At 41.2% G+C, this 27,771-nt stretch overlaps 1 protein-coding gene across 1 annotated transcript; it reads left to right on the top strand.

Moving 5' to 3' along the window:
- The first annotated feature begins 162 nt into the window (after nt 1-162).
- LOC114364364 (TLD domain-containing protein 1) lies at nt 163-23,759 on the top strand. Its single transcript, XM_028320490.1, has 14 exons — nt 163-366; nt 1,971-2,133; nt 12,611-12,743; nt 13,434-13,525; nt 14,437-14,633; nt 17,149-17,285; nt 18,225-18,371; nt 19,955-20,062; nt 20,858-20,976; nt 21,780-21,965; nt 22,001-22,126; nt 22,214-22,297; nt 22,384-22,467; nt 23,661-23,759. The coding sequence occupies exons 2-14, from the start codon at nt 1,972-1,974 to the stop codon at nt 23,757-23,759; spliced, it is 1,674 nt and encodes a 557-aa protein (XP_028176291.1). The 5' UTR covers nt 163-366; nt 1,971.
- Nucleotides 23,760-27,771: the final 4,012 nt, after the last annotated feature.

The following is a 27,771-nucleotide window of genomic DNA, read 5'->3' as shown; positions in this document are numbered from 1 at the left end:
AAAGGTGGTTTATTTCCAGACTAAATTGTTCGTGATAAGGCAGCAGTCGTAGTGACGCGGCCTTTGACGCAACTTGTGCGCTTCCCGCTCTGCACCAAGTTTCCGTGCGGAAATAAACTTTTGAAAAGTAAATAAAAATTAATTTGACATTGACAGGTAACCTAAAAAAATCGCGAATTTTCATTTTGCAAGCAAAATATTGATTAACCTCAGCTAATTTTAGCTGTTGTATAAAATTTTACGCTTATCATAATGTGTTGTGGGCTGTAATGGACTGATAATAGTAGATATTATTATGTTTAATAAATTATTTAGTCGATTATTTGTTGTGTGTGTGTAAATAGTAAATATTTGTTCTGATAACAGGTAAGGTGTTTTTTTGCATTTGTTAACATCATTTTGCTTAGATAGGCAGGCAGTTAAGTAACATTTGCTATTGCACTGGAGGAAACTAACTAAAACGCGTCTATTATAAATAGAAGTAAGGTCTTGCCTTGACCGTGATCGCGACAATCGCAAGTGTAAATATACGCGGAAAAAGTCTAGAACTAAACGTTCAATCAAGTCAAATAAATAGAAAACATCAAATACAGCATTAAATCTTGTTATCAACACGCTCATTTTTTTAAAAATATTTTACTTGATATAAAAATTCAAATAAAATGTATGAGATATGTACAGTCGCGGAATGAAAAGGTTCGTCAGTTTTCAAATTGATTCCTTCAACGAATCGCGAGCACATATTACCTTTTGAAACTATGTTACAGAATAATCTCGAGATAGACAAAATAATCTTTAACTGTTAGTCAGTAAAGTTCAAAATTATTCAGATTAAAGTTGTTTGACATTTATCTTGTCAAGAAAATTTTTATGATTGATAAACTAAAACCTTCTTGTTGGTTCAACCTGCCATTATTATTTCTATTAAATAAAAAAATACATTTTGTAACATTGCACTGATGGGACAGAAAAATAAGCAAAACCTTCTTCGTTAGCAAACGTCACATTTATTTAAATGTTAGCAGCACTGTTTCTTGCACTGGTATGTTGGCAGGTTTGACTCTTACAGTACCTAGTGCAAGCGAAAACCGACACTAAGGTGACGAACCTTTTCATTCCGCGACTGTACCTACCAATACTTGCACTATCATTTTGATTATCATATTCAACTATCTTAATGCTATATTATGATAATTAATATTGCTCATTGAGTAACATATCAGCTAATATTATGTCATTCAAACCAATTAACTGATTACTGAGAGTAGTCTAATTAATTAGAACAACTGTCAGAAGACTTGTATAGAACTATTAATTACTGAAATACAAATTTGCTCAGCTTGTATTAATTTTCATTGCCTACGCTTGTGTCAATATCTTGTGAACTAGGTATATTGTATCAACTGTTGAATTTTCTACCAGTCAATAGTAAAAAGCACTTCATGTTTTAGTAGAAGCCATAAGAAACAGAATCTATCATAAATAAATATAATTTTTATGAGTCTAATGCCCGTTTTCACCATCGTTTGTTCGTTCGTTTCAGCCAAATGACGTCCACGTCCATGTTTTCACCATCAATCCCTAATTTTTAAGTGACCTATAGTAACAATTAACAGGAATTTTGTTGTCATAGTGATCACTTAAAAATTAGGGATTGTTGGTGAAAACGGGCCTAAATGTGTATTTTGTATTCTATTATATTTTCTTTATCATAGTTCTTTGGCAAATGCATGAAACTTAAGGAACACTGTCTATCGGATTCTTTCAAAGGACTTCAAAGTGTGCAACTTTTTGGCAGTATAGTTTCAATAGTCATTGCCATATAAAAATAATTTGAACTGTTAATAATAATTATTATGTTTTATTAATATTTCTGATCATAAAAGAACACTTTTTTAGATTTTGCCACAGTAATATTTGTATTAAATTTGTAATAAAAACCCACTTATTAACACACTTGTCATTTACAGGATGGGAAACACCAGTAAAAAGCTGGCAGCGAAATGTACGTTACTAACGAAGGAAGAACAAAAGTATGTGGCGGCTACGTTCAGAGCCGCCAGCAAGAACTCGGAAAGGATCCGTGAGGACGACCTGATAGTGAGTGGCAAAGTAGATGCCGTGTTGCTAGAAGTGCGTTCATTTTTTGTTTTTCACCTTTTTAGTTTTATGCGTTTGGTCGGTGACAGTGACGTCTTATTTAAATATTCCAATTAGAATAATAACATTTTTAAATAATCATAATTTTTTTAAGTCTATTATGAATACTTATTTTGATGCTAGTCAAAAGTTCAACATGCAATTTTTTTAATCCCAGAAATGTGGGTTTTTGTCATAATATTATTTTACTGAGAATTCTGCTTCAAAATTTATTTATATTTCTTGTTAAAGTTAAATTGATAAAATTCTTATTACATACTTTGTAGAAGTTAAAATTATTTATGTAAAAACTAATATTCCATGTGTCACTGGCCAAATTACCAATTATTGCATTACATACAAGTTTTCAGTAAGTGATTTTATTATTCCTTGTTTAGTTTCATTTTAATTTTCATTTGATTTGAAAGGCACTTTTATTTTTGAACTTTATGCAGGTTGGAAAACTTTACTGAAAGAAAACATTCCTTTATTTTTTTAAAAGAAAGAAAACTACATTCAAAGATTATTTCAGTTGGCATTACAAAATTCCACCCTGTATATTTGAGAAAAAGATTCGAATCATAAAAAAAATAGTTTTCCTCCACAGTTTTGTAGACTCCTAGTTTTTATGAATAAATAATGCTATCGTTATCTCCAGAACCACATATTAAAAAAAACTCATCATCAATAATACAGATGTGTGTCAATCGTTTTTATACAGGGTGTTAATTGCTTGTACAGACCGACAAACGCTATTTGTTGATATAATTATCAAATGCTAGCGAAAACCTGCCGCGGGCTTCACACGATCATAAATTATTTACATAAAATATACGCGTGAATCACAATATCTGTTCTATGTCTGTTGTATCAGAACTGAAACTATATTCAATGTAATATAGTAGATTTTCTAAATTAATTAGAATGTGATGATGCCCTGTAGACCTAAGATGCGCGCCATGATAAGCTTTTATCGCACCATTTTATCAGTTTTACGCGATAAGCCCATACATTTGTCATCTAAAGTCGTCGATAAGATTTCATATTTTAGCCCGGCTGGACAAAGTAACTTTTGTGACAGTTTTGATACAGTGATACAGTGTAATTAAGACTGACTGAGATTCTAGTTTAGTCTTTTAACATTTGTATTGTTTTTATGTAACTGACACCCTGTATTGAAATAAGAAAAATTAAACTAAAAAATATTAAAATTATAAAATGTGCCTTTCATAAACGTTCCTTATTGTTTTGTCCCTCTAATAACTTGTATGTGACCTTACTTTGTATTTTGTCCCATTTGTAATTTTATTATGAGTGCTAATATCTCCACTTTGGTTTTGTTTGTTAAAAGCACTCGCGCCGTTCTTTAGTTTAATTTTAAGGTGGTGGTACTGTTTTGTCACTAAATATTTTGTTACTTCATTTATTTTTTTGTAAGTAGCCGTGTTTTTGCGTTAGCACGTAGAGATTTTTACTCTAGGTTGCACACAATAAGTACTTAGTTAGTTGGTTAGTTAACTATTTTTATTTCAAGATCAGTTTTTTTAAATACACTCCATTATGTCCCTGGAAACCCAACTCACTATTCAATAAATGAAGTCAATTGAGTATAAGTAGGGTTCGATCTTCGCCCGCTAGTCTATTGTGGTGAACCAACTCGTAACCGTAACACAAGCTTATTTAGTTTATCACGACGAGTGGCGTGGCGACCATTATTTTTCCTTTAGGTTTCGATAGATTTTTAGATTTCAGACACCCTGTGTTTATTGTATTTTATGACTAATATGTTTCAATGAGTACATTTATCTAAAATCAGATAAAGGTACTCTATGTGTTCACTATCTTGCCCGCGATTTCGTACGCGTGGAAATAGTTTGAGTAATGTTTCCCGTTTTTGCAACATTTTCTTTACTGCTCCGCCCCTATTGGCTGTAGGGTGATGTTATGTAGCCTACTTCCTCGATAAATGGGCTATCTAACACAAAAAAATTTAGTTCCTGAGATTAGCGCGTTCAAGCGAACAAACAAACCTTTATAAGCCTTTTTCATGACACGACCCCCCCTAGTATGAAAAAATATTTTTCGTCTCCCCGACCGTTTGCTTTTTTTTTTCAAGCATTTTATAATGTTACAAAGATGTTGTGGGAACAGAATACTTCAATCCATACAACATTTACGCATTTGCATAATAAGATTTCGGATATCTCTATCTTTAAAAAAACATAACTGTTTTTTTTACTGAGGTAGTTTTTATATCCTTTCGCGACCGACCCACAGGTTGAAAAACACTGGTATAGACCATATTATCAGGTCACCTAATGAACTTATTCATATGAAAATAACTAACTATATGTTTCGCTTAACATACATCATGTGGTCTACTCCATCCATGCTATTGCGTCAGAAGTATGTAACTCAGAAATATTGAAAACATACATAACGCAGTACATTGTCCGCGCAGTTTCATTGCACTGAAAACTGGCGAACTGTCAAGAGATTTGTTCTGACAAATATGAGTGGTACAAAGTTTCCAGTTACGGAGCTGGAAGTATCTCAAATCTTTTTTCTTGAATAGAATTACTCTGGAATTGATGAATTGGATCAATTCATCTTTGATAGACCGAGATTATCTTGAAATTACCTATTCGTCCATATTCAAAGATAAGGAGACATGTAAAGTGCCCCATAAGGGCTACCTTTTCTTTTTTTATTATTTTCTATTGACGTTCATAAGTGCCACTTGTGGTCTAAACTGAATAAATATTTTTGATTTTGATTTTGATTTTTTGATTTCGTGGCTTGTAGACCCATGGTCATGACCATTAAAAAAGGTTAGATCAAATTATGTACCAACCATACATGAAGTAAATTCTGCAAGATAGACGTTATAGAATTGCGCCCAATTTGCCAATTGCCGTCCTAGGTTCCAGCCTACGTAACCTAACTTGATTCGCCACTAACTCAAGAGTTTAAAATCTCTAAATCCCCGAGTCGCGATAACTTGCTCGAGGGATGTACCTAGAAATACATCCTTGATGATCGAAAAAAGTCGAAAAGTGACAGATCCGTGCACTGCTTCTCATCAGCCGCACTTACTGTCCCAAGGCAGTAGCAGGGCTAAAGTTATGCTGGACATGGATTTGTAAAAGCGCTTTATAAAAGCCTCGCAGAAAATACTATTCTTTCCCATCGATTTTCCTCCTAACTTAGACCACAGACGGCTGCAGTAATCACGGCACTGCTCGTTTTGATTTACAGCGCACTAAACCGGCACAAGTGTAAACTATTCGCTAAAATAGATCCAACAGGAATGCGGGTTGATTGGTTCATGCTACCCATTGTTCTTGTCGAGATTACCCTTGGGTTTTACAGGTAATTTACCTTAAAATATAGAAATTTGAGTTTTAAATAGATCTGGCAACACCACATGGTGAACGTTCTATTCGCCTGGTATCAACCAAAAGACGTCCACTGGTTGGAATAGGATTCTCCCCAGAATTTCCATAAAGCCCGGTCCTAATTCCTATGCTGTCCGCATCTGGAAATACCACATGATTTACGTTTCTTTTGGTCTGGTTTCAAATAAAAGACGTCCACTGCTGGACAAAGGCTTCCATCAAAGATTCTCTCTTCCCTCTACCTTCAACAGATCGTCGATCCACCGAGTAGGTCTACCTACTCTTCGTTTTACGGTCCTCGGTCTTCTGCCCCTACGGGCATCAGTTCTGCTTGAATGGAATATTTATTTCGGATATCACTTCTCTTCGTCTTTGTTTGCTTATCATTAAGACTTTGACTGCTGAGACAGACAAAAGAAATGTTATCGTTCGAGGCTCACCGATGAGCCTCTGTGGTCCCGGGTTCGATTCTCAGTGGGGGCAGATTTTTCTGTTCGATTTGGTTGGTGGTAGGGCTTGTTCAAAGTCCGCATGGCTAGCTACCACCATCTTACTTAAGTCTGTCGCCATAACAACAATGTTAACAGCATTGTTGTGTTCCGGCAGTTAGAGGTAAGATAGCCAGTTCCTCCGTGGTTGAGGATTCCGGGTGAAGCTCGCTTCCACCTTCGGCCTGATCATCACTTACCATCAGGTGAGATACAGGCCAAGAGCTTCCTCGTTGTCAATAAAAAAAAGTTCCGCGTGGCGTCCTAGGTGTTAATTATTAATTTTGACTAAGCATAATGTCCAGCAAAGTCTAGTCATAATTCATAACGTCTATCAGCCCAACGAAATACTCGAGTTATTACATAGCAAAGGAGCTATTTGTGTTGTGTACAAAATGGAGTAATAAACGCGCTAACGTCGTTTTTATTGAGTCTAGCGCTGGCCTGTGTCGAGATTGCGCCGTAAATATTAGTTTTTAACTGATTTCGACAATATCTCGTTATAATATGTAGTTTCGACTGAAAGCATAAACATCACACAATGCAGGTGTTGATTTTTGAAATTATTTCTTACGTTCTGTAATGCGTCTTTAGTGTACCTATATTTGCCTAGGTACCTACTCTACATTCTAGAATGAGTTTAGCTAGAACATAAAAATGAAATGTATTCATGTACCATGGCCATAGCGTGCAAAAGCGCGACATTTGTATGGAAACATGTAGCTACAGACATTCATAGATTCGGACAGTTTCAATATGAAATTATAATTACGCGCGAGCGATAAGGATGTCTTAGGGTCATTGGACAAAATTCTACGTACTTGGCGACCAGACTATAGTTGACACCATTAACCAATATTTCAAGACACAACTCAGAAAATTCTGAAAATCAAGTAAATTCAACTTTTTGTAACTTTGAAATCTACCCGACGACGTCATAGTGCGCTTACCATCAAAATCTATGGGAGTGTCGCGTTTTAACAACTCATAAACAGTATATTAATTAACTATGTGGGGTATCCATTACCCTATTGAAACAGTTGATCAGGCAATTAATACCTGCCTCTAGAGAATTGTGTTTACTTTTTGACATAATTAAATTCCATGCCCACAAAAAGTTTTTGTATTTCTGTTCCAGAATTTCCGATTTCCGTATAAGTGGAAATGAAAGATCTTTATTGAATTTTAGCCAAAGTTTGCCACAGTATGATGGGTGTTGAGTAGGCGCACACCGTTGATTTTTCGTCGGCCGATAGTTTAGTCGGGCAGTTGATCAGTATGGGCATGTATGGGAGTGCGCACACTACGCCGATTCGATTTGGCCGATTCTTCATACAATTTAAAATCGGGCACAACTATCGGCCAACTAAAAATCAACGGTGTGCGCCTACTCTAACTGTTTTACAGTCCAACGATGTTGAAACGTCAAGTTGCAAAAATAAAAAACAAACCAAGTATTGAAAGTAGCGCTCTCCTGTAAATGTAATAATTATATAGTTGTCCAACATCGCAAAAATCGGAACTCATCATCATCATCATCTCAGCCATAGGACGTCCACTGCTGAACATAGGCCTCCCCCAATGCTTTCCATCAGTCCTGGATCTGTCAATAAGCCGTATAGGCCGCGGCCTAGGGGCGGCAGCGTCCTAGGGGCGGCAGATTTCAGATGACGCTTACTCGATTTCAGAAGATAAAAGTTAAATAAAGATCCAACCCCACCCTAGCCTACGGGCGACAAAACTGTAAATCCGTCACTGCTTTCTTATTGCTTCCAAAATCGGTACTAATAATCCAGTATTGATAGTAACGCCCTCCTGAAATGTCATAGCTGGGACGGTTCAGTGTTGGACATCTACTCGTATAAACGGGACTATTCCCACCTCTCGTTCCCACCACTGCAACTCCTGTGTAGCCAGGATCTACAGCTTGACCACCATAAAAACCCAACCAATGAAGGTCAAGTTTGTCCCGGGGGAAAGTTAAACTGTCATTGGATCCGCAAAGAAATTAATCAGAAGAACATAGGAGGAGTTCGAAATTAAGGTTCGACTTCCCTCCATTGCAAAGCGGATGGCAGGTGACAAACAAAGGTTTAAAACATCTACTCGTATAGTAGAGTAAGTAGGCACCTGAACTACGTCAGATCTATGTCAAATCGTCACGTACACGTTCCCTACCCGCAATTGGTAACATTCCCATTGTTTGCGACCATTATTTGCTCCCATTGACGTCAGCCGCTTTATGGCGAGGTTTATTTGCCGGCCGTGGTGCGGCTGGGTCATAGTTTTTAGGTAAATTGCAGGGCTCTTACGGATATTAGTTCTGCTAGGCAACCGGAGGAATTTTTTAGGGATTGCTAATTTGTAGGGGACAAATTACTAACCTATAAGTTTAGCGCTTGACTCAGTGCCTGAGCTATGAGAGCGGCATGGAAGTGATAGATAGATAGATATAAGGTTTATTTGCGAAACACATTGACACACAATAAGCAAAAAGTAAGATTAATAAACACAGGAGTAAGTAAAGTAAGCTTAATGTCAATAAACTTGCAATTTTTACAGGGTCCTGCATCACTAGACCCCGCAAAACTAGACTATAGTGTGAAAGATCTAGAAAGATGTTTTAATCTAGAGTTCGTGTAGCTCCAATCTAATCCTAGAGCTACAGTAATTAGCGCACGTAATTAGAGCTAGTACGTCAATATCCTGGATATAACTAGGTTGTTTAGTAAACATTTCTATTGAACATCAGAGTGACGTGGGCCGCATCCCACACGGAGAAAAACCGTTGGATCAAGACTTTCATCGCATATTTCGATGAAAAAACCTCCTGTGTTCTGAATTATTTTTGCGTTATCGCAATAGCAATTAAAATATCGATTGAAGATTAAAAATCGACAAGATCACTTTTCCCCAACCAACTTAAGGTTAAGGTTAGGTGAAATAGTGACGAAATATGGGATCGGACCCCACAAGCTGTCAAAACGCTGATTCTCTACAAGCTTTAAGTTCTCTTTTATAATGCGAACAGATAGGGACTGGAATTCGTTGCCTGCTGCTATCTTTCCCGAACACTATAATCCGGGCCTTTTCAGGGCGAGAGTAATAAGCACTTACTACATGGGAGATCTAGACTGCATCTCACTTAACATCAGGTGCGATTACAGACCTGCTTTGTTATGCATAAAAAAAGTTCTACACTTGTATGGAAATAACTACTTACAGGTTCCCCTTAGACACAATCTATAGTAGAAAGTTACAAGCGTCACCTTTGTTCATCATTATCAAATGAAATCAGCCATAGGGCGTCTCACCGCTGAATATAGACCACCCCCATTACCCCCAATGATTACATAATGACGGTTGACAGCGCCTTCCTGCTACCTTTATGAGGTCGTCGGTCCACCTTGTGGGTGGACAGTGGAAGGTGAAAGTTGTGATTCAGAAATCGCTTCGTCGCCATTTCATTTTTGATGATACCTTTGGATTTAATTGATTTTTGAAGGCAATGATACCTTTAGTTACTGTTTTGTCACTTGTTACAATAACAGTTACAAATAATACGGTTATTTCGGCTCTGGCAATGGCCCATCCATCAAGCCACCAGCGATTACACTCCCCGACTGTTTGGTAAACAGTGGCCGATGCATTAGGTCTGTTGTGAAACGAAGGATTTGTGTTGGGGCCAAATTAGTCCAATTCTGTGATATACAGACATGAAAAATTGTTTATGAAAGTCGAGAGTCTTTTAAAAACGAATGTGTATCACAAATAATCACAATTGACATAATGGTAACAAACGGTCCTGTTCCCACCTCTCGTTCCCACCGCTGCAACTCCTGCATAGCCAGGATCTACAGTTTGACTGCCTATAAAAACCCAGCCAGTGAAGGTCAAGTTTGTCCCGGGGGAAAGTTAAACTGTTATTGCGATTGGACCCGAAATGAATTTAATCAGAAGAAGATAGCATAGGAGGAGTTCGAAGTTAAGGTTCCTCTTCCGTCCATTGCAAAGCGGATGTGACAAACAAAAGTTTAGTAACCTTAACAGGTAACAGGAAGGCGCTGGATTCAGGCCGCTAACAACTGGGCGATGTGGAAATCATTGGGAGAGGCCTATGTTCAGCAGTGGACGTCCTGTGGCTGAAATGATAATGATTACAATTGGCGCTCGGCGGACAAATGAAAATTGGTTGTTTCAACCGAATGCCACTGCTGGACAAAATCCTCCCCCAACGAATTATGTTGATAAAATACTGGGTGATATGATGATAACCTATTACCTCTACGTATTAAAGTAGGTACTACTAATGTACTCATAAGAACACTAAACAAGGAAAAGCACCAAAACATATCCAATCGTTATAAAGCCACGAGCCCTTGAAACGTGGGCCAGGTGTCTTATATCCATCCTCAACACGGTACATTACCTTCCTCGTAACGGTCAGGGCTGTCCAACATTACCTTCCTCGTATTACAAGGGTCAGGGTTGTCCAAAACAGTTGTACCATCGGCAACAGTGTTAACTATCCATTGCCTGTCATGTCGTCTTGTTCTATCGCAAAGAATCACCATTTGATGAGAGCGAGAGCAAAAACGGAAATGAATAGCTAACAGTGTGGCCGTGTGTACATACTAAGTTTCATCTTCTAGATGAAATATTGAATTATTTATTTTCTTTTCAACGTGGTGTGAAAGGTTGTAACATAATGGGTTGACCTCATTTTCTCATTTCTATCATGATATTCGCAGTTAATCGCTTATCTATCCTAAGTAAAATGAATGCGCCTGTGGTCTAGTGGTAAAACTGTCTGCTTCTGACCCATTGGTCCTGGGTTCAATTCCCAGTGGAGGTAAAATTTTTGGTTGGTGGTAGGGGTTGTCCTAAGTCCGCCTGGCTTTAGGTAGCCAGGCGGACTTCTTCTGTCGATTCTGTCTGTTCGTCTGTCGCCATAACAACAATGTTTCAGCATTGTGTGCTCCGGCAGTTGGAGATATGATAGTCAGTTCTTGGTAACCTTCGGCCTGATCATCACTTTCCATCAGATGAGATGCAGGCCAAGAGCTTCCTTGTTGTGGATAAAAAATAACTGTATTAATAGGGGATAAGGGTGATTTTACAAGAATTCTCTAATGTGCTGTCGATTGTACCTGACATGAACATGCGCAAGAGACGCATAAATTTCAAACAGATAATCAAAGCATAGTTTATACGTTAGCGATGGACGTTGTTTATTTTTTGTATGGAATACTGTCGGGCGAGATGTATGAAATATTCTGTTATGTTGGGCCACGAAACTAAAGAGGTATAAGCTGTTAAAGTCATGTCTGGTGAAGACGCGCATCATAAAACGAACTCCCACCACGACGCACCGCAAGAATTTGCGAATTGTTTTGCATCATGCATTCCTGCGATGAGAATCGTGGAACGCTTGAAATCCAGCAAATCTTGTTCGAATTCGCATATAGTTCCAAAATACTGAACTGTCCTATGCATGACATTGACAGTGGGGTGCCACCGTCAATACCGGATCGCTGGTTTCGATTTTTGCCATGTTGGAAACCATATTATGTAGTTGAACGATGGTAGCGCCCCCCTGTCATTGAGGCGCCGATTCGCAGTTTTGTATTCGTTTGTTGAAACAAGCGAAGCTGTGTCGTTTGTTGAAACGTCGTCGTTCACAGCTCGACAAAGGCCTGCCCCCAGGGGAGTAGTTTTGTGTAAAAGCCCTTAAACCGCCTATTCTCTGGCCACACCATAACAATACATACCCGTGGAGTACACTCGCGTGCGCATCCGGCTACACTATATTTAAGCGATGATGCACGCTTTCTTTACACTGCCAGCTCTAAACAGCTGTCAGTCCAATCATATTTTTGATGATAATGTTAAATCTCCAGGGTGCTTGGTCGGTAGTGGATAAGTGAACAGTTTTACGTACTACCACAGAATATATTGACCTATGTCTGATAACCCCTCAAGGCCAAGCTAAGCTAAAATGGTTGTGTTAGGAGTGGGTTCTTCACCTTAATAGTCCAGTGGTTGGAACCAGCATCGTCTTGAATCGAGAATCCGATGACATATTGCCCATTCATATTTAGTTACCCTTAGTTACTACTGCTAAGTAGGTTTAAATGTACAATGCTTGTGTTAAGAGTGGGCTTACCAATAGTCCACCGATTGTCGGGGAACAAATCAGCGACTCCTCTGATCGACAGTCCTCTGACATCCATTTATTAGTTAGTTAGTTACTCCTAGTTTCAACTGGCGACGACTACTGTCGATCACAAGATCATGGGGAGTCCACGAAACACCTACTGTGTTAGCTAGAACAAGGATGGGTTTCCAGCACCAGAAGACATGTCCGTCTCACCCAAGCACTTAATTCACCAAATGGATAGGATTTTTGTGGATGATAGGGAATAAAGATCAAAGGAAGCACAAAGGTCCCAAGGGGTCGACGTGCACTACGCCAAGGCTTAGCCCTGCATAAGATAAGATAGAGATTCCCTTAGTTTCCCACTAGGTTTCCTATTTACTAGGTCATCTTACCGTTTTGTAATATTATTCATTGATTATTTTCAGAAATTCTGGGGCCCCCAAATAGACCCTCGACTAGCGCAGTACTTATCGAACTTCCTCTTCGGGTCAGGCCAGCAGAAGTCGCCGTCGGTCGACTTCAATAGGTTTGCGGAGCTGTACGTGTATAATGTAAGAGGTATGAACTATTTCCTCCGATCCAGGCTCCCTGCACCAAGCTAACCACCAACAGGCAAAAATGGTAGGACATCGTAAGGCGAGCAACATCTGCCCACAACAATCTACACTCCTGACGACCAACGACTGAGAAGAGATTATGGTTTTGCTAGACACTTGTCCCACTGTCTATACACCAGCAGATATGTTGTCCTCGTGGTGATAGGGCAAGCTATAAGTGTCCTGAAAAGGCCTAGATACTAATAAAGAATTTGATGAAAAAGAAGAACTTGAAACTACATACGAGTTAGCTTGAACGAGAAACAACTGTGTAGTTCTAACGAATGCGGAGAAGTAATTCCGTACGGCCAGCTCGAAAAACTTTCGAGTTCGAATCGTTTGCGTATTCGAATCGTCATCAAAAGATTTAGTACGAAAACTACAACAGCGCCCTTTCAACTTATCGTAAAGTGAACTAAGTATGAGAAATGGTTGCACAGAACTTATTTTGAGAATCAAAATTGTCACGTTATCGTTTAATTCGAAGGTTGAGTATCGAATTTTGTCGAATACGCAAACGATTCGAAGACGAACGTTGTTCATGCTAGAAGTACTGATAGATTAGTTAGTCGATGAGCTAAAAGTGAGGTGATCGGCAATGTATGTAAAAAGTGACCGAGTTTCTTTTCAATTTCTTTGTATTCTGTTACAGGAACAGTGGACGAGAGAATGATGGTCACATACAACAGTTTAGGGAAGGATTATAACGAAACCGTCGAGTTGCCTTATCAATTATTAAGAGAGGTATGTGTTACGATTCGCTTTTGCTTTAATTTAAAAAGCTTTCATATTGCATTACATTTTTAACGTATAGCCCGCAGAATTGCCAAACGTAAGTGGCAACATTCGAGGCACATAGCTCGTGGAACTGATGGCCATTGTGACAGAAAAGTTCTCCAGTGGCCCCGAAAACGTACTGTAGGCAGGCAAGCCTCCCACTCGATGGACCAACTATCTAGTGAAGTGTTTGGATGCAGGCAGCGCAGGAGAATCGTTGTGGAAATCCTTGGGGGAGGCCTTTGTCCAGAAGTGGAAGTCCTTTGGCAGAAAAGTATTATATCTTGCATGCCGTGGCAGCCTATAATTAAGACAACACTTAGTTCTAACTAAGCACTTTTAGTTATAGTGTCTCGTTGGTTGTCCTAATAAATAAAATAAAATAAAATAAATCTTTACCATACATTTTATCATTGGGGGAGGCATTTACATTTTATCATTGGTAGAGAGGCCTATGTTCAGCAGTGGACATTCTATGGCTGAGATGATGATCATGATGACAGTATAAAACAAAATCGCTCCCGATCTGTCTCTGTGCGTTTAGATCTTTTAAACCACGCGACGAATTTAGATGCAGTTTTCAGCAATACTTAGTGATTCAGGATGAAAATACATTGCATCCGTGTGAAGCCAGGGCGTGTCGCTAGTCTATACTAATATTATAAAGAGGTAAAGTTTGTGTGTTTGTATATTTGTTAAATTGTAAGGGGTAATCTCGGGATCTACTGAATCGATTTTAAAAATTCTTTCACCAATAGAAAGCCACATTATTGCTGAGTGTCATAGGTTATATAAAAAACCGAAAACTTGCACGCGGGCGAAGCCGCGGGCGGAAAGCTAGTTTTAAATAAAGTCCATTTCTATTTCTAACCTTCCAGTACTGCGAGAGCATAGCATCAACGTACATAAAGATACTAAAGTCGTCGACTTCGCATCGCGCGCGCACGTGGATAGAGAAAGGCTTCCGAGGCAAGGCGTCACACGTGCAAGCCTTGGGGGAGGCGGTCGCTGCCACGGTAGGGGGGGATTTGGACTCCCCCCATCATCACTGTACAGCAGACCAGCTGTCTAAATGGTAAGCTAAAAAAGGGGATTTTACTGTCAAATTATGCAAGCTTTGGGGGAGCTGCAAGCTGTCAAAATGGTGAGTTTTAGTTATCATTAACAAAAAAGCTCTTGGCACGCATCGCACATGATGGAAAGTGATGACGCCGAAGGTGGAAGCGAGCTTCACACGAAATCCTCAACCACAGAGGAACTGGCTATCTTACCTCGCAACTGCCAGAACACAGCTGTTAACATTGTTGTTATGGCGACAGACTTAGGTAAGATAGTGGTTGCTAACCAGGCGGATTTGAACAAGCTCTACCACCCAGCCCAACCAACTTTACAGAAAAATCTGCCCCCACTTTGAATCAAACCCGGGACCTCTGGATCGGAAGCAGGTGGTCTTGCCACTAAACCACAGAGGTTTTTATTAGAGAATTTATTAAAGTCGTCGACGTCAAGGCGCGCGCGCACGTGGATAGAGAAAGGCTTCCGAGGCAAGGCGTCGCACGTGCAAGCCTTGGGGGAGGCGGTCGCTGCCACGGTAGGGGGGGATTTGGACTCCCCCCACCATCATTGTACAGCAGATCAGCTGTCAAAATGGTGAGTAAACCTAGAAGGGGGGACTGAGGGGATTTATCTAAAGCCTGGTCCGTGAGCACGTAGAATTTTGTCCAATGACCCCAAGCCACCACCCCAAGCGACTGTGCGACGGGCGCCCGCAGTGAGTGTGCGAGCGCGACAGCAATATAATTACGCACAAGCGATGAGGATGGGTAGCTTGGGGTCATTGGACAAAATTCTACGTGCTCACGGACCAAGCTTTAGAAGAGGGGAGTTTACTGCGACGGTACAGGGGGATTTGGACTCCCCCCACCACCACTGTACAGCAGACTAGCTGTCGAAATGGTAAGTAAACCTAGAAGAGGGGAGTTTACTGCGAGGGTACAGACAGGGGAATTTGGACTCCCCCCACCATCATTGTACAGCTGACCAGCTGTCGAAATGGTAAGCTAAAGAGGGGAATTTTACTGGCAAATTATGCAAGCTTTGGGGGAGGCGGTCGCTGCCACGGTAGGGGGGGATTTGGACTCCCCCCACTATCACTGTACAGCTGACCAGCTGTCTAAATGGTAAGCTATAAAGGGGGATTTTACTGTCAAATTATGCAAGCTTTGGGGGAGACGATCGCTGCCATGGTAGGGGGAGGATTTGGACTCCCCCCACCATCATTGTACAGCAGACCAGCTGTCTAAATGGTAAGCTATAAAGGGGGATTTTACTGTCAAATTATGCAAGCTTTGGGGGAGACGATCGCTGCCATGGTAGGGGGAGGATTTGGACTCCCCCCACCATCATTGTACAGCAGACCAGCTGTCTAAATGGTAAGCTAATAAGGGGGATTTTACTGCCAATTATGCAATCTTTGGGGGAGCCGGTCGCTGCCACGGTAGGGGGAGATTTGGACTCCCCCCACCATCATTGTACAGCTGACCAGCTGTCAAAATGGTAAGTAAACCTAGAAGGGGGGACTGAGGGGATTTTATCTAAAGCCTGGTCCGTGAGTACGTAGAATTTTGTCCAATGACCCCAAGCTACCCATCCTTATCGCTCGCGCGTAATTATATTGCTGTCGCGACTGTGCGACGGGCGCCCGCAGTGAGTGTGCGAGCGCGACAGCAATATAATTACGCGCGAGCGATGAGGATGGGTAGCTTGGGGTCATTGGACAAAATTCTACGTGCTCACGGACCAGGCTTTAGAAGAGGGGAGTTTACTGCGTCGGTACAGGGGGATTTGGACTCCCCCCATCATCACTGTACAGCAGACCAGCTGTCTAAATGGTAAGCTAAAAAGGGGGATTTTACGTTCAAATTATGCAAGCATTGGGGGAGGCAATCGCAGCCACGGTAGGGGGGGATTTGAACTCCCCCATCATCACTGTACAGCAGACCAGCTGTCTAAATGGTGAGCTAAAAAGGGGGATTTTACTATCAAATTATGCAAGCATTGGGGGAGGCAATCGCTGCCACGGTAGGGGGGGATTTGGACTTCCCCCATCATCACTGTACAGCTGACCAGCTGTCAAAATGGTGAGTAAACCTAGAAGGGGGGACTAGGGGGAGTTTACTGTCAAGACGTGCAAGCTTTGGGGGAGGCGGTCGCTGCCACGGTAGGGGGGGATTTGGACTCCCCCCACCATCATTGTACAGCTGACCAGCTGTCTAAATGGTGAGTTCTAAGTAAACCAAGATCTAGGCTTATAATCAAGTTGTTGACTTAGATGTCTGTCTGGGAAAGACTTAAGGATAAGTCACTATCTGAACTATCCTGATAATTGTATTAATGCACTGTTTAACTTTGTCAAGAATTCAAGATCTATCCAGCTAGGTAACATCTTGCAAAATGAGACAAGCCGGACAATCAAAGGGTAAAATATCATTATCGTTGGAGGCCCATATCCATTGCTATTCTTGTATGGCTGTTCATGTAATCAACAGCATCTGTACATGATTGAAACACCCCTCCTAATATGATTCCAGGCTCCAAACCAACATTCTGCTGAAGCAACTGGCAGAGCTGGTGTTCGTGAACCTCTACGGCATCAACAAGAAGGCTGGCGATGAGAGTCCCACGCCGCTACCACCTTCTATGCCTTCTCTGCTTCCAATTCCTGAGGGTATGTAGACCAGTGCTGGACAGCAGAACATTGTAGAAGCAGCTAGCAGTCTTCCAAAAGCCTTCGGTGTCAACAGAAGGCTGGTGAAGAGTGACCCACGCCGCTACCACCTTCCATGCCTTCCCTGCTGCCTATCCCTGAGGGTATGTAGACCAGTGCTGGACAGCAAAACATTGTAGAAGCAGCTAGCAGTCTTCAAGTATCTGAGGCGTCAACAAAAAGACTGGCGATGAGAGCCCGACACCGCTACGGCCTTCTATGCCCTCCCTGCTACCAATACCTGAGGGTGTGTAGACCAGAGTTGGACAGCAGAACATTCTAGAAGTGGTTAGCAATCTTCAAGAACCTTCGGTATCAACAAGAAGGCTGGTGATAAGAGCCTGACACCGCTACCGCCTTCTATGCCCTCCCGGCTTCTTATCCCTGAGGGTATGTACCAGAACTACCAGACCAGTGCTGGAAATGCTTCTGAAGCTAACCCAGATCATTCCAGGCAGGAGCCTTGCACGAGCAAACTTCCAACTGTGAATAAAGTTTGAAGAATTTTCCACCACGCTCTTGCATCCATCAGTATATGCTGAGGCGTTTCTTCTGTCTCCATGCAGCCCCTGCACAGTGGGCAGTATCTCTGAGGTATGTAGACTAGTGCTGGATTGTAGAATCAGCTGGAAGAGTCTTCGTTAAGATACGGCATCAAAAAGAAGGCTGAATATTCGTTTTTTGCGTCATAAACGTATTTTTTTTACGTTAAATTAAAAGTTCGTATATCGTTTTAACTTCAACTCGATTCCTCCACGCGTTCCCGAGAAAGGGTCTTGGCAGGTAGACGGACAACAAAGTGATCTTATAAGGGTTCCGTTTTTTCCTTCAACGGTACAGAACCCTAAAATAAGAGATATCTTTCATGCGTTTTTTTAAATGTAACCATAACTATTCCAGGTCTAGACGCCATGCCGGACTACCCAGCGTTCATTGACCTGTCCCACATCGTGTGGCTGAACAGCCATCTGCCGCAGAAGCATCAGCACAAGTGGCGGTTTCTGTTCTCTTCTCATATACATGGAGAATCTTTCTCGACTATGGCTGGTGAGTTCTGAGCCATTGACAGGCCTGTTCATCTCCGCGAGTCTACATTGAAAACAAAACACGCACGACGACCCACCTATAGGATACTATTCGACAAGGCCTCACATACGAGCGAACATTGACTCACGCACGCGTATTCTTGTGTATGATGGAAGAAAATAAAGAAAATGGTGTACGAAATACTGTGCAGTATTTAACCGCGTAAATAATAATAAAAACACAGAATGTACTTTTTTAAGTTGCCTCAAGACACTGAGAGGTAAATAAGTAGTTAATATTATTCATGATAATTCATGCTAAATCATGCATTTCCTCCGCCATTTTCCGCAGTTTGGCACCTCACGTCACATCATTTTACCGAAGTCGGCCCTATAGCTTCGGCGCAGTGCCGATCGCTGACGTTTGTCAACAAAATGGTGCTTGACTCTTGAGACAGGCTAAATTACACCATATTGTTAATGACATAGAGCATACATTTTTTAAATACCCTTGCGAAGTAAAACTTCTGTACGTAGTACTTATTATTATTCTGTGCTATTGAGTCCAAAATGGCTTAAGCCTTTGAGCATGACAAGTCCAAATTTTTGATTGTTTTTGGACCTTAAGACAAGGGAATAAAGTCCAAAATATGAACTATCCAGCATTCATAGATTGTGTGACTAAACAGCCATCTGCCGCAGAAGCATCAGCACAAGTGGCGGTTTCTGTTCTCTTCTCACATACACGGGGAATCTTTTTCGACTATGGCCGGTAAGTTTTGAGCTATCGAGTCCAAAATGGCTTAAGCCTTTGAGCATGACAAGTCCAAATTTTTGATTGTTTTTGGACCTTAAGACAAGGGAATAAAGTCCAAAATGTGAACTATCCAGCATTCATAGATTGTGTGACTAAACAGCTATCTGCCGCAGAAGCATCAGCGCAAGTGGCGGTTTCTGTTCTCTTCTCACATACACGGGGAATCTTTTTCGACTATGGCCGGTAAGTTTTGAGCTATAGAGTCCAAAATGGCTTAAGCCTTTGGGCATAACAAGTCCAAATTTTTCATTGGTCTTGGACCTTCGTTCGTTCGTTTCAGCCATAACGTCCACTGCTGAACAAAGGCCTCCCCCAAGGATTTCCATAACGAACGGTCCTGCGCTGCCCGCATACAGGTTCTTCCCGCGACCTTCACCAGATCGTCGGTCCACCTAGTGGGGCCTGCCCACGCTACGTCTTCCTGCCCGTGGTCGCCACTCGAGAACTTTTCTGCCCCAGCGGCCATCATCTCTACGAGCTATGTGCCCCGCCCACTGCCACTATTTCTTAGATCTTAAGCCAAGGGAATAAAGTTCAAAATATGGACTACCCAGCGTACATAGACCTCTGCTACATCGTGTGGCTAACCGTGTGAGAAACAAAAACCAGAGTAAATACAGATGAGTAGGTTATCTTCATAGTAACGCACCGAGCGCGGTTTGTATGTGAGCGCGCCAATACGTATGCGGCGCGCACGCACACACTGACAAAATTTCGCGTGGACTTGCATATTATTCCCTATTTGCAGTTCTAACGTGCACCTTATTGAATTCATTTTCGTTCGCCAGGTCGCATCCAGGACCAGGGTGCATCAGTACTGATCTTAGAGGACAATAGCGGGCATATATTTGGAGGCTACGCCCCGGTCTCCTGGTCTATAGGACCCAACTTCACAGGTAAAATATACAGTTCAGTTGTTCGTGAACTGGAATACTAAAGTACGGCCCACTAGCAGCGATATAAAAAGTCGATACGACTGTCGCCAAAGTCAGACGGGTTCACCCATGACATTGGGTTTGTTTACATTTGGTATCGCTTCTCGTTGGCCGTACTTTACTTATGCCTCAGGTCGTGGCTTCAATTACAAAAAATATTACTGGCAAGTAACTAACCACTTGCCTTGAAAATGTCAATTGCCTCGTCGAGTCTCGAACCCAGAACGTTTCGCTTGCCAAAAGGTTGCTCTAAACTACTGGCGCTTTATCAACGTAATCCTATCACTATACATACTGTCCCAAAATACAACGATAAGCCGGCGCCGTATGGTGGACATGGTCGGCCGTTTGGTGTAGTTGTTCGAAACGGACTACTATTCCGGAGGTAGCGGGTTCGATTCCCGCACAGTACAAACATTTGTAAGCATGAACATATTTGTTTGTATTGGACTGGGTGTTTTCTATGTATAATAATTAAAAAAAAAAAGTATTTAAGTATCTTTATATCCGTTGTCTAGTACCCATAGTACAAGCTTTGCTTAGTTTGGGACTAGAAGCGCAGTGTAAAATGCCCAAAGATATTTTTTTTTATTTTAGGAAAAATAAGAAAAAAAATCAAAATAGTGTTTTTTTTCCTTTTTTTTCTCGTAAAATTGAAATGAAAAAAGGAATTTATTAATCTTATTTCATGAATTTAGTTGAATTTTGAAAACTTATTTTAATACAGAACATTAAAAAATACCTAATCTCTTCCAGGCGACGAAGATTCGTTCCTATTCGCGCTCGCGCCCAAAATGCGGGCTTATCCCTCCACCGGCTACAACGATCACTATCAGTACCTTAACCATCACACGAAAACGCTGCCCAACGGTTTGGTGAGTGGAACGAGTTATTTTGTAAGGAATATCAATTGTTTCAGACGGGAGTCGAATCCACGACCTCACTTTTACAGGGTGTTGGGTAAATGGGTATATGAGCCGACACTAGCCCATGTTAACATACGCATATAAATGGTATGGTGAAGTCAGAAAATTGATATCATCATTTTAATATTTTAAATTTCATACAAATCCGATTTTATAAATTTTATTTTGTATGAACATTTAAAAAATTAAAATGATGATATCAAATTTCTGACTTCAGCATACCATTTATATGCATATGTTAACATGCGCTAGTGTCGGCTCATATATCCATTTACCTAACTAACACTCTGTATAAGTAAGTGAGTGCAATCTGCTTCAGATACACACAAAATATAGGTAATTGAAAACTGATTCAGTTTAAAGGCTAGAATTAAGTATTTTTTAATTACTCAATTGGCATGAAGACTGGGTAATGAAATCGAAATTCTATTTAGTCCGTCAGACAGATAATTAGAAAATATTAGACTCATATTTTTTAATTTTTTCCATAATCGAATAATTACAGTATTATATTGAGTTGAAATGTCGCGTGACGACACACGAGTAAAAAATTTACTTAAAAGTGACGTCACGCGACATTTCAACTTCAATTTAATTATGAAAGAAATAAAAAAATATGAGGATAATATTTTCTAATTATCTGTCTGACGGACAAATAATTGAAATTTTGTCATCTAGCCGACATATTTAACAATTCTAAAACACCCTTTCACTGTTAACCATATAGTCATTTATTATTTTATCCCTTCCAGATAATGGGCGGGCAGTTCGAATTCGGCGGCATTTGGATCGATGCGGATCCGTTCGGCGCAGGCGCCTCCGCTGAGTCTTGCAGCACCTACCGCGGCTACAAACGACTTAGCAAGGAACCCACCTTCCGTATCAGGAGTTTGGAAGTGTGGGGGGTCGGAGACAAGCCCGTGGTTAATAAGGACGAGGTACTTAACCCCCCTTTTGAAGGGGAGACTTATAGGGGGCCATAGCATATTCCTGCAGCACCTACCGCGGCTACAAGCGACTTAGCAAGGAACCCACCTTCCGCATCAGGAGTTTGGAAGTGTGGGGGGTCGGAGACAAGCCCGTGGTTAATAAGGACGAGGTACGTAACCCCCCTTTTGAAGAGGGGGCTTATAGGGGACCGTAGCATATGGCATCTGAGTCCTACAGTACTTACCGCGGGTGCAAGCGACTTAGCAAGGAACCCACCTTCCGCATCAGGAGTTTGGAAGTGTGGGGGGTCGGAGACAAACCTGTGGTTAATAAGGACGAGGTACGTAACCCCCCTTTTGAAGGGGGTCTTATAGGAGGCCATAGCATACGGCATCTGGGTCTTACAGCACCTACCGCGGGTGCAAGCGACTTAGCAAGGAACCCACCTTCCGCATCAGGAGTTTGGAAGTGTGGGGGGTCGGAGACAAGCCCGTGGTTAATAAGGACGAGGTACGTATGCCCCCTTTTACGTAGCATATGCTAATAGGGGGCCATAGCATGCAAAAAAAGTTTGAGTGCCGACTACGGACCGGAAAACGTGACTCACTCAATAGACTGACGATGAGTAGAGTAGGTGTCGATTTTTTTTCTTATGACAAACAAGTTTTCATGACCTCTTTATAAAATAAAATAAAATGTTGTAGAAAAAAACCAAACAAAACACCATAATCTCACGTTTGGTTGTTGCATTGCCACAGGTCTGAAAAGTTGATTCTTTTAGCCGCACCGTGTCGCTAGTGCCGCCTCATCGTACGTAATGTGAAATTCCACCGATAGATGGCGTTGAGTGTACGTTGACTCGCGGTTTCATTTGATTTTTTCCCGATTTACTAGTAGGCTGAGGCGAGACGTTTCGGCAGTCCGCTGGACATAGGCCTCTTCCAGCCTTCTTTTGAAGGCTATCATCATCATTTAAATTTTTGAAGCACTTCTCTCCCCTTCACAGGGTGTGAATAGTGCGAATAAATAAGAGTATGGAAAATTTCACTGTCAATCCCTAGTTTTTAAGTGACCCCTACGAAAACAAAATTACACTTATGTGTTACCATGATAGGGGTCACTTAAAAATTAGGGATTGATGGTGAAAACGGGCATTATACCTTGAAAACCATATATCGCCTCATCGCATCTCATAAAGGATTATTTTGTCATTTGCCACATTGATTGGTTGCGTTCCTTGATCTGCGGTCAGGTAAAGATTAAAAGCCACGTACCGGAAAATGCAACTTTGGACGTCCACAAGGTGGACCGACGACCTCTTATAAGTATCAGCCCCCCAGACAAGTTGCACTTGTCTTTTTGATCGAATCCGTCAAAACTCCATACAAAAAAAAGGCCTTTCGACAACTTTTCGACTGGTTTGCGATTATAATGTGCACTTTGTCTAGACCCACAGGAACCGGCCATTATGGAAATCATTGGGCGATGCCTATGTTCATCAGCGGACGTCCTATGGCTGAAATGATGATGATGATAACCTAGTGAAAATGAGCCACAATTCAACCCCTTCTCTACCTACTTTGTTCAGCTGTGGACGCCCTATGGCTGAAATGATGATGACAACCTAACGAAAATGAGCCATCTCACCCCCTTTTACCTCATTACCTTTACCTCACACCTCTAATCCTCCCCCTTCCCCCCAGTACGCCGGGTCGAACCAGGCCAGCGTGCTCAAGACACACAAGTCCGAATACAAGATGCTGCAGATGATGGGCAAGCCAGTCGGAGAGACCAATTTTTGATTAGTATGACGTTGGTTTATGTCGTAGCAGGCCTGTTCATCTCCGCGAGTTTACATCGAAAACACAACACGCACGATGGCCCACCTACAGGATACTATTCGACAAGGCCTCACATACGAGCGAACATTGACTCACGCACGCGTATTCTTGTGTATGATAAATACAGTACTGTGCAGTATTTAACTGCCTAAATAATAATGAAAACACAGAATGTACTTTTTTAAGTTGCCTCAAGACACTGAGAGGTAAATAAGTAGTTAATATTATTTATGATAATTCATGCTAAATCATGTATTTCCTCCGCCATTTTCCGCAGTTTGGCACCTCACGTCACATCATTTTACCGAAGTCAGCCCTATAGCTTCGGCGCAGTGCCGATCACTGACGCTTTTCAACAAAATGGTGCTTGACTCTTGAGACAGGCTAAATTACACCATATTGTTAATGACATTGAGCATACATTTTTTTAAATACCTTCGCGAAGTAAAACTTCTGTACGTAGTACTTATTATTATTCTGTGGTAGTAGTCCCAGTATAGTACATAATTTAAGCTAGTAGTATCGTTCGTTATGTACCTAGTTGTATAGGAGTGGCTATTAAAAAAAAAGATAGTACTGTATTACTATTGATTTATTGTAAAGGTACCGTAGGCCGACATTACGTTTATTATTATAAAATAACTAATTTTTGACCCATCCATTCCGATAAGGGGTTAATTTTGGGAAGACCTTTCTTCTTGTACAAAAAACTGGGACACTAATTTAGCTGTTGGGAGTTCGTAGATATTTTTACCATCGATCCAACCATTTATTATCCACTAACTTTTACCACCCACATTATTTTATTCTGATGTATATTTTTTTTTTTTATTTGTGTTGAGCGGCTATTCTAGTTCAATAAAGTCCTAGTATCACTGCGACCGTTATCGATCTATTGTGATCGCCGCTGTTTTCCTTACAGTTCGCCTCCGAGTCCTGCATCCATTAGGAAGTGCAGTATCTTTTGGGGGGCGATATGTTTTACATCTTGTGGGCTTAGGATGTGTTTGCCCAGGTGTAAGCTCCGCTTGCGCATCAGAGGTCCGCAGTCCGTGAGAATGTGTAGTGGCGTTTCATCTGCCTCTTGGCACATCCTGCACGTTCTTGTTTCGGACAGTCCCATAGTGGACAAGTGCTTGTTTAAGCTGCAGTGTCCAGTGAGGGCTCGAACTAAGATGCGCATCTTGGTCCTACTCAGTCCTATGATCTGCTTAGAGCTTTTTCGATCATAGGCTTTTATGAGAGCTTTGGAATGAGTTAATCCTGGCGTGTCTGACCATGCCATAAAGGATTTGTTTAAATAGATGTTCTCCAGGGTCATTCGAGCGAGACTTTTGGGAACACCACAAAAGGGTTCTGGACCATATTGTGTTCCCTCCGCTCCCGCTCTGGCTAGTTCGTCGGCATTTTCATTGCCCTCGATTCCCGCATGACCTGGAAAAAAGAGCGATTTGCATAACTTTAATACAAGAAACAAAAATAAACTTGCCGTTCCAAATTTCAGACTGCATAAGATTGGGAATTCATTTATGGGGAAATGTATTAAATTATTTAATAAATTACCACAAACTGTTGTAGAACTACCCATTCATAAATTCAAAGCACATATTAAAAGTACCTTATGAAAAAGGGCTACTATAAAGTCGATGATTATTTAAAAGATAAAAATGTTTGGGATGCGTAACTGCCTAGCTCGCATAAATATTTATAACTATGAATTTTGAAAACCTGTAAACCTTTGAAAAAGAGGCTGACAATAGTGTCTGAGTTTCTTGCGCTGCTTCTTCTCAGCACTGGCCCATTTATTGTCCTGAAGCAGTGGTAGGGTTAATACTGGGACGTGTAAAAGTGCTTTTTTAAAGCCTACTTACAGAAATAAATGAGTTTTACTGAGTTTTTACTGAGTTTTTTATAGCGAATTCGCTATTCGTCTTTTACAATATTTATTTAGATAATTATATTTTCCTCCACGATGCTCTCTTTGCTTTCCTGATCTCAGTGTTATATTTAGTTAGAGCTTTCTTATATGTGTCCCATTCATGGGATTTTTTAGCTCTATTAAAGAGTCTCCTGGTTTCTTCTCGTAGCTTTTGCAGCTTAGAGTTCCACCATGAGACTTTACTTGTGGATGCTTTGGTTTTCACAGGGCAGCTGTCCTCGTAGGCTTTGGTTATTCCTACTGTGACTACCTCCACTGCTAATTCCAAGCACTACACAGTTCTGATGATTTTTGGGATCACATCAAGGTTGGTTTTTAACTGGTCCCTGAAATGGTCCCAGTCAGTAGCCCTTGGATCCCTGTAGGTTTCGATTCGCCTTGGCAGCAATGCTTCCAGGTTAAATCGAATGTGTCGGTGATCTGACATAGAGTTTTCATTACTTACCTGCCAGTCGATGACGTGCCTGGCTAAGGCATTCGTTGCGAAAGTTATGTCAAGAACTTCTTGTCTGTTACACGTTACAAAGGTCGGTGTGCATCCTAGGTTGAGTGTATGCAGATTGTTCNAGTGCCCCCCACAGACATAGCCGAGAGACTCTCCGAAATTTTGGAGCAAGGCGATTTGGAGGTCAATGAAGGCTCTCCGTCAGGCCTGTCCAATTGTTCCCCTAAGGGAGGAGTTTTGGGTGTTTTTATAAAAGTATTCATAAAAGTTCCCACGAGTAGCTAGGGAAGTAATCGGTCACCCTCGGCAGAGCCCCGCATGCCCAGGGAAGAGCTGAATACTGCACCGAATCGCTCTGGTCTCGGGCAGGCACCGTTCAAGACTGAGCTCCCTCTCAGCCACGCGTTCATCGGCACGGTTCGCATCACACCTTGAATTAGGGGGAAATCGTCCATGGTACTTTCCCAAGGTAGCCATGACCACACTTTTTGAGGAGGCTAAGGACCTCAAGGTTTGTGGTATCCCTAGGAGAGGAAGGAAATGCAAAAGCAAAGCAGGATTGGGGTAGGAAAAGGGTGTTAAGGAGCATGGGATGCGTCTGACCATTTCCGTTACGTCTGTTTCATAAGGAACCAGACCAAAAACAGGCGGCAACCACGAGAAGGATAACAGTCAGGCTTGCCTTGAGGATCTACACAACCAGTGCTCTCCCTCAAGGCCAACACCAAAGCAAGCGGCCGGGACAGACCGTGCAATGAGCGAATTGGCAGCGTTACAGCGTTAAACGCATATTATAATAAGTAACACACCCTTTCGCTCGCCCAAGGATTTCCATAACTGCTGGATTGCTCTGCCCGCAACCAGGCGCTTCACCAAGTCATCGGTCCACGCAGACGTTTCACCAAGGTATAGTTCTACGTAGGTAGCCTACCTAGTACCTAGTAGGTAGTCTGCTTACGTCTTTTGATACGCCACCACTTTAGAAGTTTTCTATCCCAACCAACGGTCAAAAGTTTAAATAATTACGTATTTTTGTTTTTAGTTAAATGTTTAAATACCCACACAAAACAATTAAGTAACTTTACTTTATCATTAATTTTCAAGAAAGTAAGGTCATTCAACCAATCCTGCCTACTTTATTATAATGTTAAAAATATCATTTTAAGTATTGCATCAATAGATCACCTGCAGCACCACATAAAACTCTCCAAAAACTTATTTTATTCTTGCAAGTAGGCTTTTAAAAAGGCACTTTTACACACCCAGTACCACCATTAAAAAAATGAAAACTATGAACCTATTGGTTGGCAAACTAAAGCTGACGGATGATGAATTGCTATATCATAAAGATGGAAAACAGCGTAAACAAACCGTTCCCAAAATAAAGTTACATTGAAGCGTTTCATCCTAGAGCCCCAGAGCCCAAACCAAGGTTCTTTGATGAAGTCCATTGTACACTTATGTAATTTATTTATCTCGTAACTGCAAACTATTTGAGTTATAAATACATAATGAAGGTAGTTTCATTTTATAATTTTTTAGCTTACCTAGTTTTGATCCAAGTCAATAAATTTTTTTTCAACATTCTG

This window comes from Ostrinia furnacalis, unplaced genomic scaffold (assembly GCF_004193835.3).
Source record: "Ostrinia furnacalis isolate ACB-3 unplaced genomic scaffold, ASM419383v2 OfSCF7393, whole genome shotgun sequence".
In the NCBI taxonomy this organism is placed as follows: domain Eukaryota; kingdom Metazoa; phylum Arthropoda; class Insecta; order Lepidoptera; family Crambidae; genus Ostrinia; species Ostrinia furnacalis.
The sequence above is the reverse complement of the archived record's forward strand: the minus strand, read 5'-3'. Positions and strand labels throughout refer to the sequence as shown.

Bases quoted from the DNA above. Each gene is read 5' to 3' on its own strand.
- LOC114364364 (XM_028320490.1), top strand. From the start codon at position 1,972: ATGGGAAACACCAGTAAAAAGCTGGCAGCGAAATGTACGTTACTAACG. The intron at 20,977-21,779 runs GTGAGTGGAACG...TATCCCTTCCAG, and splicing joins AAACGCTGCCCAACGGTTTG to ATAATGGGCGGGCAGTTCGA. The intron at 21,966-22,000 runs GTACTTAACCCC...GGAGACTTATAG, and splicing joins CCGTGGTTAATAAGGACGAG to GGGGCCATAGCATATTCCTG.